General features: G+C 47.6%; 1 protein-coding gene across 1 annotated transcript; it reads right to left on the bottom strand.

Moving 5' to 3' along the window:
• Nucleotides 1-11,945: 11,945 nt before the first annotated feature.
• ACTA1 (actin alpha 1, skeletal muscle) lies at nt 11,946-15,121 on the bottom strand. The gene is made up of 7 exons (XM_037820786.1): nt 15,041-15,121; nt 14,037-14,177; nt 13,624-13,948; nt 13,093-13,254; nt 12,781-12,972; nt 12,495-12,676; nt 11,946-12,361 (listed from the first exon to the last, which is right to left on the bottom strand). The coding sequence occupies exons 2-7, from the start codon at nt 14,163-14,165 to the stop codon at nt 12,218-12,220; spliced, it is 1,134 nt and encodes a 377-aa protein (XP_037676714.1). The 5' UTR covers nt 14,166-14,177; nt 15,041-15,121; the 3' UTR covers nt 11,946-12,217.
• Nucleotides 15,122-15,437: the final 316 nt, after the last annotated feature.

Consider the following 15,437-nt stretch of genomic DNA (forward strand, 5'->3'; position numbering starts at 1 on the left):
TTCCTGATAACCTATGGTGCACACCGTCTGATGAGGACAGCCTCGGTGCTGTCGGCCTAGAGCCACACAGTGCTGAGCATCAGGTTTTAGAACCTATTAGGGCGGCGCCCCGCAGCCCCTCCCTGCAGCGGCCACTCTCCTTTGGTGCCCAAGCCCGGCCTGTTATTCCGGTTGAGTCTGTACTCTCCTTCCCAGAGCCATCACTGCTCCCGGAGGACCGGCAACTCCTCACACTCCAGTAGAGCAGCAGTTTGAAGCGCCTGGTCATTAAAAAGGCGAAGATCTCCTAATGAGAGAGAGGGATTGCTTTATAATTCCTAATTAGACTTCTAAATGATTCCCTCTGTCCCCGTCCTCTGCATCAGATTCCCATCCACCATTTGGAAGGCTTATTTAACGAGTCAGATACAAGCAGGCGCTGATATAAAAATAGAGAGGCAGGCTGCAGGCTGCAGTCTCCGCCGCCTCCCGGGAGCCGCCTGCGCTCGGGGCCCGGCTCCTCCCCGGCTGCTCCCGGCAGACGCCCCGCGGGAGAGCCCGGGCGGTGGAGGCAAGGATCGTTGACCAACCCCGGCGTCAAGGCAGGAGACGGGAGGGGACGCCGGAATTGCACGAGCTCTCTGTCCCCTGCGGCCCACCTGGGTTCCCGCAGAGGGCGTTCCGGCCCTGGGGCCCTCACCTGGCGGCCGGCGGAGCGCAAGGGCTGAGACCCGAGGATCGGGGCGCGCGCCCCCAATGGCTCAAGGGCGGGGGCCGTAACACGGCGGAGCTGAGCTTCAGCTTCCTCCATCCTTCCCCACCCCTCCGCTCCTTCTCCAGCGCTCCCGATCCTCCCCTGCCCCCCACCAAGCATCCAAATGGGCAAGGCAGAGGCCTCAGGGTCGACATTGACTGCTCGCTCCCTTCCCCTCAACTCTGCCAACTTCTCTCTTCTCTCTCTCTGTTTAAAGTAGTTCAATGGCTTAAAGTTGCTCTTAGAATGAAGATTATATATATTCACAGGCTCTGTAGAGTCTGAATTATTTCCCTCAGCCCACACCCCCTCCTCCTAGTTCCCGGTCCCCTTCCAGCCACACAGCAGGGTCAACCCCTGCGGCAGCAGGACCTTGCTGGGTGGGAGAAGTTGTTCCGTCTGGCTGGAACACTTCCCATGCACCTCCACCTGTCCATTCCCGTTGACCCTGCAGAGGTTACTTCAGTTTTCACTTCCAGAGGAGAGCCCTCCTGGTGCCCAGGCTAGGTGAGATTCCTTTGTCCTGTGCTGTACCTGTGCTCTGTGGCATGTGTCATAGCTGCCCTGCCCTGACTTGGGTTGTTCTTGGATAAATGCACCTCTTTCACACTAGAGACCCTGGGTAATTTTGCTCACCATTTTCCATCCTGTGCCAGCTTGGTGCCTGGCATATAGAGGTGCTCAGTAAATGCCTGATAAAGAAATCAGTGAATTAATTAATGACTGGAGAGTGTGTGCTACACAGAACATTCTGGAGTGACAGGGTTCTGGATCCATTTGGAAATCAAGGTTCGATTTTGGATGTCTCAGGCGGAGGAGAGTCGCAGCAGAAACACCACACCCACCTACTTTAGTAGCACAGACAGTTGCATTGAAGAGAAAGTAGATAGACACTTCCTCTGGGTGAGAATTACAAAACTTGTGTTCTCTTAGGGCCTGGACCAAATCTGTTTGCCTACGGTGCCTTTATTCCCTCTTGGAAAAAAAAAAAAATAGCCACCCATTGTAGGGCTGGGATTAAGGTCTGACAAGTGACAATTTTGCACCCAGGGTGCAAAAATTAAGGAGCCACTGTCTCTAAGGGTGGGGTAGGGCTCCAGCCCTGATGTAGGGTGGAGTCAGAAACCCCATGTAATTTCAGAGGTGCTGAGATCCCTGGCTTTCAAATTCCTGGCTTCAAGGATCAGCTGTGGGGCAGGAAGAAACACCCAGGTCTTCCCAAGGGAAACGGAGGCCCAGGCCGCAGATCCCACCATGGAGCCCCTGGTGATCTTCTGATAAAAATCTGTCTAGAGCCTTGCTCACTCATTCTCACAATACTGCTTTCTACCTGCATTCCCTGCACTGAGCACTAGAGGCCTGAACCAATAATTAAAGGAGAATCCAGGTTCCAGAGAAAGTTCCAGAGACTGGCTGATGTAAAGAGCACCATGTCCCCTTTTCAAGCATTTACTTGAGACTTCAACTACAGTCAAGTTATTACATAAATTGCCTCTTGATGCTCGCAATAGAAGAGATAATCAATAAAAATTTGTTGATGAATGGAAGACAGGAAGAGGAGAGCAGGGAAGGAGAATTTTGAGCACTTTGGCCTAGGAAGGGGAAAGTGTAAAATGGAGTCTTTTCAGAACTTCGCAGAGGACTTCCATGTAGAGACTCTTTGATAGCACTTGAGTCTCCCCCTCTTCCTAGCTAACTCTCTTGACCTACATTCTGTGGGACTTCCGAACAACCACTCCTTCCTCTCCCACTGTGTCCCCATCTTGAGGAGTGAATAAGGCTGTCAGTGCAACAATGATCAGTGGATCTTCCCCCTCATTTTAGAGATGAAAATCCTTAAGCCAGGGACTTGCCTCATTCAAGGTCAAGCCAGAAGTTATCAGCAGAGCCGGAATTAGAACACCAATCTCTTGATTTCAGGTCGTTCTCTTTCCACTGGTATCTAATGATTTTACCCAAGACTCCTTTAATGAACAGAGCAAGTTCAGCCAAAGAATTGATGCCGCCTTGGGATCATGTATGATGTGTCTGATCCACTGCCCAGCCCAGTGGCTGATCCCCTCCATCTGTCTCATGAGCCAGGAGATGACTGCCCAAAATCACCCCTGCAACTGCAAATACCATTCAGGGCTGCTAGGTCAGGGGTGCAATTTCTTTTCTTTTCTTCTTCTTAATTTTTATTCATTTTTCACTTTAATATTTTTAATATTAATATATACATGTTTATTGTTTTTAAAAAATGTGGAAAAAGCATCAAGGTGTAAAATAAGCAGGAAATAAGTCACCCTAATCCCCTTCCACAGAAGCTGTCATGATGATTTACCATACTGACCTATTTGTTTGGTCCTTTTGCCCTTCATCCTGCTCTTTTCCATGGCTCAGCCGATCCCTGTTGACACATGGCACATGGGTTTTGGGCTGTGAGGGCTCCAGACACCTCAGCCTCCCAGCTGGTGCCCTGTCACCCTGCACTGCTTTTCAGAGCCAGAGCATTTTTAGGTCCAGGGAAAAGACAACAGCTTTACAGCAAGGCAGCAGAATTGGGGGCAAAATTCCATACGCCTATGTGCAAGGATTGAGTTTTTCTTTTTTAGGGGCAGTTAAAGACAAACCTGAGAAGTAGGGAATGTTGAGATCTATTTTTAGGGAATATGGTAGTCTGAGTTCTCTGGATCAACTTTCCTGTTGAAAACAACTGAAAATGCTAGATAAAGCTTTCTTTTTCTTTTCTTTCTTTCTTTCTTTTTTTTTTTTAACTCTTCTTTCAAGTTCTGAATCATTGATAAGACAGTAAGGAATTACTAGGCCAAAATGTAAGGGAAGCCAGAAGTGAAGAGAGGTAAAGGGTCCTGGAAGCAGCTCTTATCCTGAGAATGTTGGCTTATCCCAGCTCTCTTGTACTTGAATTTTAACCAAAAATCATACCTTTCATAGTGAAGGGCACAGAAGTCAAAGCTTGAGAGCTCCCTGCATGAATCTAGGACCCTGAAGGAGAACACAAAAGAGTAAGCGTGAATGAGTAAACCAGAAGTAAACTCTACCCCTCGGATCCATGCTGACACTCGAGGATCTGAAAGGCAAGTTGCCTTGGCACTGAGAACGTGGTGGTGGTAGTGGAAGGGGTGGAGGTGCAGATCTCTGGGAAGCTGTAATCACAAGCTGATTCCTCACATGCATTTGCAGCTCAAATTCATATCATCTGGGAAGACCAAGAGACCTGAGACTGTGAGTTTGGTTTAACATGGGTCGTGACTGGTAGTGTCCTAGGAGATCCTTAGCAGAAGCAAACACAAATCCTCTCTGAGGACTAATCACCTTTGTTTAAAGGTGTCCAAATACCCCATGAGTAATTCTTCAGGGACACTGGGCATCACCTTTTCAAGTAGACAAGGAAACAAGGCAGTGTGAGCAATAAGCAAAACAACAGATAACAGGAACAAACCCCACTGGAATTAGCTGTTGGAATTTTTAGATCTGTATTATAAAAAAACTATTCTCTTCCTGTTAAAAGAGGCAAGAGATAAGTTAATAAATATCTTTAGGGAATAGAAAATTATTTAAAAGTGACTTACAAGATTTGGGAAACAACAAAATTTAATTTCTAAAATTGAAAAATTCAATAACAAAAATTTAAACCAATAAATGGGTTTAACCACAGATAATACATTGTTGAAGGGGGAACTAGTAAACAGAAGATCAGTTAGAAGAAACTGCCCAAATGCAATTCAGGTAATCATCTTAAAATACAGAAAAGTTAAAAATGGAGGATGTGCTAAGGATGGATGAACCTTGAAGACATGTCGAGTGAAATAAATCAGACAGAAAAGGGCAAATATTGAACGATCTCACTTATATGAAATAATTAGAATAACTAAGTTCATAGTAACAGAAATTAGACTATAGGATACCAGGAACTGAGGTGGGGGTGGGGAGTGGGGAGCTAATGCTTAATTGGTACAGAGTTTCTGTTGGGAAAAGTGATAGAAAAGTTTTGGTAATGGATGGTGGTGATTATAGCACAATACTGTGACTATATTTATTACTACTGAATTGTATACTTGAAAGTAGTTAAAATGGGATAGTTTAGGTTGTACATATGTTATTAGAATAAAAAATTTTAGAAAACCCATAGAACTGTACAATACAAAGAGTAAACCCTAATGTAAACTATGGATAATAATATTAATAATATAATTATAATAATATTGTTTCATCAATTGGAGGAAAGGTACCACACTAATGCTAAATGTTAATAACAGGGAAAAATGGGGAGGGATGGTATATGAGAACTGAGTACTTTCTGCATGATTTTTCTGTAAACCTACAACTTCTCTAAAAAAAAAAGAGACGAAAAAATATGGAGGATATCAGGAGAAGTTCTGACATTATATTTTCTGCTTATAATTTCTTCTTTGATTAAAATGTACCTACAATGAATTTCACAAATCTTAAGTGTACAGTCACTGAATTTGACCTATCAAGATATAGAATATTTCCTTTGCTCCAGAAAGTTCCTTCATGCTACTTCTCAGTCATTCTGCACTTCCACTCCCCAGAGACAATGAGTGTTTTTTCCTACCATAGTCTAGTTTTGCCTATTCTAGAATTTCACATAAATGAAATATTATAATATATACTCTTTTTCTTTCACTCAGTGTGTTTCTGAGATTCAGCTATGTTGTGTGTATCCACAGTTTTTCCTTTTTATTACTATATGTTTTTCCACTGTATCACTACACCACAGTTTATCCATTTTCCTATTGATGGATACATGAGCTATTTCCAGTTTTTATCATTATGAATAAAACTGCTATTAAAAGTTTTGTAATATGTTTTTTCTTTCTTCATGGGTAAATTTCTGGGAGTAGAATTATCAGGTATTAGGATAAGTATATGTTTAGTTTTATAAGAAATTGCCAAGAGTTTTTCCAGAATGGCTATACTGTTTTACATTCTCTCCCACAAGCATTAGAGTTCCAGTTGCCCCATGTGCTAGTCAATACTTGGTGTTGTCAATCTTTTTAATTTTAGCCATTCTAGTGGGTGTGTAGAAGTATCTGCTTGTTCTTTTATTTTTCATCTCTCTGATGACTAAAGAATGTTGAACACTTTTTCATGTGCTTATTGGTCATTTTTATATTTTCTTTTGTGAAGTGCATGTTTAAAATCTTTTGCCCATATTATTGGATTGTGTGTTTATTATTGAATTGTAGGTGTTCTTTATATAGCCTGGATAACAATCTGTTGTGAGATACATGTTTTGTAAATATTTTCTCCTATCATGTAGCTTACCTATTCATTTTTTAAATGTGTCCCTTGATGAGAGGCTGTTTTAAATTGTATTAAGCCTAACTTACCAATTCCTTAGAATGAGAAAAGGGAGAAAATAGGACTGAAGGCAATATTTTAAAAAGTCATGACTAATAATTCTCCAAACTTGTTGAAAGATACCAATTCACATACTCAAGAAGACCAGAAAACCCAAATAGGATAAATGGCAGGAAAGCAGCACTTAGATATGTCATAGAGAACCAGCAGAACGTCAAAGACAAGAAGAAATCTTAAAAAACAAAAAACAAAAAAAGAAAACTCACTTGGAAGTTGGGGAAGGGAAGTACAGATTGCCTTCATAGAAGTAACAATTATGTTGACCATTGGCTTCTCTACAGCAATAATAGCACTCAGAAGACAGAGGAGTGCTATTTTCAGTGTGCCAAAACAAATAACTTCCAACCAATAATTCCATATCCAGAGAAAATGTCTTTCAAAAATAGGGGTGAAATAAAACCATGTAGGAAAATAAAAACAGAGAGACTGCCACCAACAGGCCCCCACTAAAGGAAATTCTAAAGACTGTCACCTCAAACAGAAGGAAAGTGATTCCACTGGAAGGGGTCCAATAGTAAAGAAGAAATGAACAAAGAAAATAGTAAATATACAGGGAAATCTAAACTGTATCGAACAATCATAATGTCTTGAGGAGTTAAAATCATAATTTATGTATAGCCAATAATAATGTCTGAGGGTTAAAAAATATAGAATTAAAATATTTGATTAAAATACAAGTCAGGAAGAGGGTAAATGGATTTGTAGTTCTCAAGTTCCTGATACTGTCCAGAAGGACAGTAAAAGTATTGATTAATTTTAGACTTTGAACAGGCTGGGCTAATAACACAAAAGAAAATGGTAGATTGAAACCCAAATACATCAGTATTTATATTAAATGTAAATGGATTAAGTGTCTCAAATAAAAGACAAAGATTGTCAGACTAGAAAATCTCTTTAGCTTTTTATAGGTAATACATATAAAATATAAGGGGTATGGCAAAGTTGAAAAATAAAAGAATGCAGTCAAAAGTTCCAAGTACAAGTTTTTGCCCCACCACCCTTGCTATTTTTGTAAACTTAGGCACTCTTGATGTTTCACCTTTATTATTTATAAAAATGGAATGATAACCCCTATCCTGGCTACTGTATTAGATGAAATGAGTCAAAATGAAAGCCCTTAATAAAGCATTAGACATGACATTAATATAAGGAATTCATGACCCATTAAAATGAAGTGCCTCTTAGGTACTGTAAAGAGTTGATTTGTGGCCCCGAAATGAAGTGTCCACCTGGAAACTGTGAATGTGATCTTAGCTTGGAGTAAGAGTCTTTGCAGATATAACCAAGGCAAGGATCTTGAGATGAGATCATCCTGGGTTAGGGTGAGCCCTAAACCCAGTGACGATTGTCCTTATAAAAGATAGAGAAAGGGAAGACGGACACGAAAAGGTAAGTCCATGTGAAGATGGAGGCAGAGACTGAATTTATGCATCAACAAACCAAGGAACAGTAAGGATTGCTAGCAACTGCCAGAAGCTAGGAGAGAGACATGGAATGGATTCTCCCTTAAAGGAAGAAACCAACCTTGACAACACCTTGATTTTGAGCTTCTGGTCTCCAGAAGTGTGAGAGAATAAATTTCTGTAGTTTTCAACCACCAAGTCTGTGGTAATTTGCTCCAGCAGCCCTAAGAAACTACCATGGGTACCATGCAAGAAACTAGGGGAGATGGGGTGGAGAAGGGATCAGAGGGCTTTCCAACTGCCTTTTGACTCAGGATAGGCAAGGGCTCTGATATTCCTAGGGCAATTGAAGTGACCAGCACTGTCCAAGGCCTGGGAGCCCTCGAGGGCAGGGACTGTGCCTTTTCACCTCTGCATAGTGATGAGGTTCTGGAAACCCTGGGTGATTATGTCAAAGGCCATTTCATTCTGTTCACAACTATGAGACCCACCAAAGTCATGTTTGCACCCTTCAAAATCTTCTTTTCACACACTCATCACCCCCAGAAACCATTCCCTATGAGGAAAAGCCATTAAGAAATGGATATGGGGAGGAGAGTTCCATCAGAGGGGCCAGAGCTTCTTCCCTTGAGTGAGGGCTGACGGGGAAGGCCATCGTGAGACCTCCAGCTTCCTCGCTCAAGTCCAGCTAATCTCCAGCTGCTTTCACCCTGCCACACTCACCTTTGGGAGTCACGGTGGGTGGCCTGCTCAGGAGACTTGCTCTGAGTGTGGGCGACAAGAAGGTAGGTGGGCAGGGATGCCTGTGGCCCAGCATGCTGCCTACCTAATCAGAGTGCCACTAAAGCCGGTGTTCTCAGCTGCTTTCTGAGAGCGACAGGTAAGGCAAAGATCATCAGTGTTGTGGTGACTCCTCAAAAGGACTAGGACATATCAAAAGTGCTGAAACAGACACCTTCAGGACAGAAGGCCACAAATGCAGGGCAGAAAGGAAATGAGAGTGACAGAAAGGGTGACAAAGTGGGGCAGGGCGGCAGTCAGGCTGACAGTGAAACGGCCCTCCAAGGACAGAGCTGGTCTACGGGGCTGAGCCCAGGCTCATCACTTCCTCTGCCAGTCCCCTGGGCGTGAGAGGCAGTGCCACTCTCTGTCACCCCCAAGGCTGGGGGCCTGGGCAGGCCTTCTTGAACACAAAGAGGGTGTGTGTTTTCCCTAATAAGAATGAATATCTGGAACTCATTCAGCCTTGTTAGAGAACAATGCTGAGCAGTAGGGAGGCCAGCCTCGTAGGAGTAGCTGGCTGAGCAGACTGACAGACAGCCGCCGCGTCAACAGAGTTGAATGGTTCCTTGTGCAGGGTGTGTCCCTTACCTCTGTCCCAGCCAGCAGCCCCCAACAGGCTTTGAGGTTTTAACAGCGGCTAGTGATGGTGGAGACCATGAAGGTGAGCTCCTAAGGATGGGACCACGTCTCAGACTTCTCTGTATGTCTTACACATAGTAAGTGGGCAATAAAATATTTAATTAGCCCCTTGTGGGTTCTGCCACACTGGGGTGACAGGTCAGGGGACAGATGCTGCTGGGAGGGACACTGATATTCTGTGAGGTTAATGCTGGCTTCCAGTGGTTTAAATGACAAAGTCTACGGTATACCCCAGTCCCAGGTTCTTTTGTTCTCTTCAGCCAGCACCAATCCCTCTTTTTAATCCTGACATTTTCTTTCCCATTTTCTTCTTCATCCTGTCTTTCTTCCACTGGACACAAGCATCATAGATTTAGTGGGAGAAAATTGGTGGTAATTTAATGGGCATTTCTGAGAAGGAAATATCTCCAGTTAGATAGCAAATCCTTGATAAGCCCTTCTGCCAAGTCCGAGATGCAACATGAGCAATAGCCGGGGGGTGGGTTGTGATTTTCAATTCTCTCACAGCTCCCAAACTGGATTCTCAGATGGCTTTTCAGTGTAATCTGCTGTAGCATTATTCCCTGTCTAGAACCTGGCAACCCACACAGGGGCTTCGTGCTCCTTATTGCTTCAACCACTCATTACCATTGGGAATCATTTCTCTTCTCACCTAGCACAAATATTTGTATATGTTCATCACACCAAACATCCTCTTTCAGGCCTAACATAGGTAATACAATTTCTCAATATCTATAATCGCAACCTAATATGAGAGCAGGAAAGATATTGAACACCACTAAATGCTTGATGCTTATTTAATATCAGAGAAGTGTCAGAAAAGGAAAGTACTTTTTAGATTTGGTGCATTTCCAGTTAAACCACATAATTTACAAATCCTGCACTTGTTTTCAGTAGAAGGGTAATGGATGTCAAAGGTGGGTTTTAAAAATTAATTTGAGTTGGAGGAAATGCCACCAAATTATATTGAAAACATCTGTCAGTTCTAAAGTATCACAACATTTAACTATTATGATCACAGAAGAAATGGGTTATTGCCCCCTTAACATATGCTACTTAATTCCCAATTAAGTGATTTGAGGCTTTGGCTTAAAAATGTTTTAACATGACAGTTAGCTAACTGATACATTAATGACATTTTCTCAAGCTGCTGGCTACATGAATTATTCAGGCTGTGTGTGTATGTGTGTGTATTGTGTTTTCTCAGAAACGCCTATGAACGTTTATTACCACCATTAAAAGTTGGACTTATCTGCAAAGCTAGAGTTTAGTCGAGTTTTAACCTTTATCCAACCCGAGGGGGGACAATAATACACGGTTTTCAGTGGTACGGTATCATACACTTGCGTTATGAAAATCTTAAATTTTACCCAATCTCTTGAAATGTGTATTTGGCAGTAGTCATACCTTGGAGGCCTCAAAGATTTCTAACGCATTTCAAGAAGTCAGAAAAAGTGAGAATAAAATGTGGCTATGTGGCATGTATTTCACAGCTCTATTGTTAATTCTGCCTATAAGCTTATTGCTGAATGGTTTTGATACAGTATTTAAATCAGAATCTTTTATTTAGGGACTACTGTTCTTGGAAATCTTGACTAGGAAAATTTAAGCTACTTTAAAAAAAATAGATATTGTGCTCTGCCATGGAAGTTCAAACTTTGTCAGTATATTTTGAGTCTTTAAAGGAGGCCCCTTATTGATCCTTCTTGCTCCTTATTGCTTCAACCACTCATTGCTGCTGGAAATCATTCCTCTCCTCACCTAGCACAAATATTTGTATATGTTCACCACACCAAAATCCTATTTCAGGCCTAATACAGGTAATGCAATTTATCAATATCTATAATCACAACCTAATATGAGAGCAGGAAAGACCTTTCTGGAGGCAACAGCCTCTTCAAGAACATCAACCAGATGCATCCCCCTTCCGGGTAATGAGACACCTTTTCAGCATGAAGAAGTTAGGGTGGGCACTCCCCAGATATCCCTGAAGATTGAAAGTGATCAAACGAGAGGGAGGGGTAGCAACAGACAAGGTAAGATTTAACAAGGGATTACCATAATGAATCTTTATATAAATAAATATTTTTTAGTCTCCAGGGTATTAGAACAGCTAGAACAAAATAACTTAAATGGAACTGTAACCCCTAACATTCTTTGAAATTTGCTCTGTAACTGCTTGTTCAACCGTACTGTGAAAGTTATCACTTTTGTGTATATATGTTATATTTCACAATAAAGATGTCAAAAAACAAAAACAAAAACAAAAGGCCAGCACATTTCCAGAGCGTTGTTCCTTCTCCCCGTGCTTAAGTCCTCTTCTTCAAGTGCCAGTCTCATGTCCCCTCCAGTAACCTCCTTGCTGGCGGGCCTTCAATGACCACCGCTCACCCCAGCGCGCACGCCCCTTTCTGAAGTTCTCACCCGGCACTTGCTCGCCCTCCTCCCAGCTCTTTCCACCCCCTACTGGAAGGGGCGGGGCTTTATACGGCCACAACAGCACCGAGCAAAGGACTTCCCGATTTGGAAGAGACAATTATTATCTTCGTTTGTAAATCAAAACTGGATTATTAAATGCAAAATAGCCCCTTTTCAATTCGATCCCGAGACTCCAGTAGGGCACACTCAGTAAGAGGGCGCCGGGCGGAGAGGGCGCTCGGGAGCGCAGCACCACGGCCAGCGCCCAGCTGCTGGCACCGCGGCCCGGGGCCACGTGTTCGCTGTTGCTCCTAGTAACTTATTCAAGCCTGAGTGCGGAGGAAGAGAAAGCTGCTCAGAAACACACAGTAGGGTCAAATAAGGCCACCTCGGGCCGGCCTGCCCATGTTCTGGGATGGATCTGATCCAGAGGGAAACACCGTGAGGGTGGGAACACAGAACTTTTGCCTTCTCAAAAGCGCAAATCATTTGCAAGTATTGTGTAAAGTGACGTGAAGGGATAGGGTCCTCCCCTCCCGACCCACCCCTCCCACCTCCAGTAAAGAAACACGACAACCAAGTTTACGCAGCGTAACAGAATGACTGAGTTTAATTAATGCTTCTTCAAGTTTTCCATTTCCTTCCACAGGGCATTGTTTTAAAAATAACAAAATGAGGTAAAATAAATTAATGTATGTACACTTTATAAACACCGTGTCAGTTTGGCAGCATAATATCAACGGAAGTTGTTACGAGGGAAAGTTACTTGGCTGTAGCTCGAGATCAGCCACCTGAAACTTTTAACAGACTTGTCATCCTGAGGAGAAGTAGCACACGGGAGATGTGATTGTGTTTAGAAGCATTTGCGGTGGACGATGGAGGGGCCGGCCTCGTCGTACTCCTGCTTGGTGATCCACATCTGCTGGAAGGTGGACAGCGAGGCCAGGATGGAGCCGCCGATCCAGACCGAGTATTTGCGCTCGGGTGGGGCAATGATCTGAAAGACAAGTTGCATGTGCGGTGAGCCGAGGAAACACACGCCCGGCGGGGCGCGGGGAGACGCGACCTGCTGGGGAGAAAGGCGCGGCGGGGAATCGGAGAGCGCCAGGAGCCTCGGGCCCGCCGCCCACCTTGATCTTCATGGTGCTGGGAGCCAGCGCGGTGATCTCCTTCTGCATGCGGTCGGCGATACCCGGGTACATGGTGGTGCCGCCAGACATGACATTGTTGGCGTAGAGGTCCTTCCTGATGTCGATATCGCACTTCATGATGCTGTTGTAGGTGGTCTCATGGATGCCGGCGGACTCCATGCCTGGGGGCGGCGGGAGGAGGAGCGTGAGGAAAAGAACCGCGCAGAGGGGGCGGGAGGGGAGAAGACGCGGCTCGGGGTCGCCCAGGCCGGCAGGGGACGCTCACCGATGAAGGAGGGCTGGAAGAGCGTCTCCGGGCAGCGGAAACGCTCGTTGCCGATGGTGATGACCTGCCCATCGGGCAGCTCGTAGCTCTTCTCCAGGGAGGAGGAGGAGGCGGCCGTAGCCATCTCGTTCTCGAAGTCCAGGGCCACGTAGCACAGCTTCTCCTTGATGTCGCGCACGATCTCGCGCTCAGCTGCGGGGGGCAGGGGCAGGAGATGAGCCCTTGGCGGAGGGTCGCCGAGCCGCCACACACACAGGCCCACCCCATCCCTCTAAGGTGCCCTGGGCGTCGCGGGCCCCGGGCGCCGCGTACCTGTGGTCACGAAGGAATAGCCACGCTCAGTGAGGATCTTCATCAGGTAGTCCGTGAGGTCGCGCCCGGCCAGATCCAAGCGCATGATGGCGTGAGGCAGGGCGTAGCCCTCATAGATGGGCACGTTGTGGGTGACACCGTCGCCGGAGTCGAGCACGATGCCTAAGCGCAGTGGGAGGGAAGGAGGAGAGGAGCAGGAAGTGAGAGACCCGAGGCCCGCGGGCTGGGGGCGGAGGGGCCTTTTGTCTCCTGGGGCTGGCAGAGCCTCCAGGTGCCCCTAGACTCGGCGCTCAGGCTTCATTGGCTCTGGGGCCCTTACGACCGGAGCAAGCACGTGCTGGGTGATCAAGACTGGATGGAAAGGAGGGAGCCGGTGCAGAGGTCTCCACTTGGCAAGTGTGTGGGTTGCTGGCGGCGCAGCTTCCTCTGGGTGCGGGGGTGAGTGGGGGGGGGCGGGGCGGGGCGTCTGGAAGAGGGGCGCCCCCCTCCGCGCCTGTGTGCTGGGGGCTGTGTGGTCCCGCGCGCACTCACCAGTGGTACGGCCGGAAGCGTAGAGCGAGAGCACAGCCTGGATGGCCACGTACATGGCGGGCACGTTGAAGGTCTCAAACATGATCTGGGTCATCTTCTCGCGGTTGGCCTTGGGGTTGAGGGGGGCCTCGGTGAGCAGGGTGGGGTGCTCCTCGGGAGCCACGCGGAGCTCATTGTAGAAGGTGTGGTGCCAGATCTTCTCCATGTCGTCCCAGTTGGTGATGATGCCGTGCTCGATGGGGTACTTCAGGGTCAGGATACCTCGCTTGCTCTGAGCCTCGTCCCCCACGTAGGAGTCTTTCTGACCCATACCCACCATGACGCCCTGCGGAGCGGAGAACGCACTGATTGGTTAATAAGGCTCACCCGGCTGCCGCGGCGCCTGGCTGCGCTGGGAGGGCGGGGAGCCTGACCTGGTGGCGGGGGCGGCCCACGATGGATGGGAACACGGCCCTAGGGGCATCGTCGCCGGCGAAGCCGGCTTTCACCAGACCGGAGCCATTGTCGCACACGAGGGCGGTGGTCTCGTCTTCGTCGCACATGGTGTCTGGTTTCTGCAAGGACAGGGAGGCTTTTGAGACGCACGGCACGTCAGCTCAGGATTCTCGGTGGCGCGCAGGCAAGACTCGGCTCGGCCCCAGCACCCTCCCTTCCTGGAGACTAGGAATTCCACCCCATCGCGAGCCGCGCGCATCCAGCCAGAGCAGAGGCCAGCGGGCCCGGGCCGGAGTTCCGCCCTTGGGGGCTCGGGGCTGCGCGTTCCCCGGGTATTAGCACAGAGACCACACTGAGAATTCCTCCAGCCCGGGCTTCCAGGTGGGAAATTGTCCCCTGAGACCTCTCTCCGCCTTCGCGGCTAAGAGCAAGGCGCTGGACCGCCAACCTCCCCGGGCCTCAGTTGCCTCATCTGTCAAGTAGGGGGTTCTGCCTGCAAGGTGAATGTGAAGAAGGAAGGAGAGGACGATGTGAAGACGCTGTGGCGCTTCATCCAGGGAGGGATGGCCTGTTATGGATGGACATCCAAGAAATTCCACGCTCAGGAAAGAAACGTTTCCACCCAGGTGGAAACCCAGAGCAGAGTCATCCGTGTTGCCCTTGGCTCTGGCTCTCGGATGAGAGAGAATTGCCCCTCGGGACGACTTTGGCAAAACCTTCGATCTTCCTCCGCATATATTAAATGCCAGGTAGAGCAGCCCAAAGAGGCTGGGGATAAATTTGGAGAGGTTTCCAAAGGCTGATTGATTATCTAGTTGACTTCTCTTTAAAGCGCGTGTGGCTCTAGGGACGAGGCGCAGCCGGCAGGGCGCAGGCTTCGGGTTCAGGTGAGCCGGGAGGCTTCTGCCCCGGATCCCCCGGGGCTCCCCTCCCTGGCTCCCCGTCTCCGCCCTCTGCATCTCCCTCCCCACTCCCGCCCTACCTGGGCGAGTGGCTACAACTGCTGCTCTCCGGCTCGGGCCCTGGGTCGCCGCTTCTCTCAGCGCTGTCCGCTGCGGTGGGCCGGCTGGGCCTGCCCCGGTTTTATATAGCCCTCGGGCACTGCCCCCCGCACCCCCGGCCGGGCCTGCCCGCAGGAATGTCGCTCCCTTTCTCGACCCATATTTGGGTGTTGGGCACGAGAGCCCCTCCCCCCGACCGGTTCGCGGCCTGGGTCCCCGCCCGGGTCCCCGGCGCTGACCAAAGAAGGAGCGGCCTGGCCCAAGCCCAGGTAACGCGGGCCGGGCCGTATATGGAGTGTCTCCCTGGCGGGTCTGCCCCTCCCGACCCGGCTCAGTTGCCCACTGGAGGGGATGGGGTGGAGCAAGGGTCACCGAGTG

Source organism: Choloepus didactylus, chromosome 2, assembly GCF_015220235.1.
Source record: "Choloepus didactylus isolate mChoDid1 chromosome 2, mChoDid1.pri, whole genome shotgun sequence".
Lineage (NCBI taxonomy): Eukaryota > Metazoa > Chordata > Mammalia > Pilosa > Megalonychidae > Choloepus > Choloepus didactylus.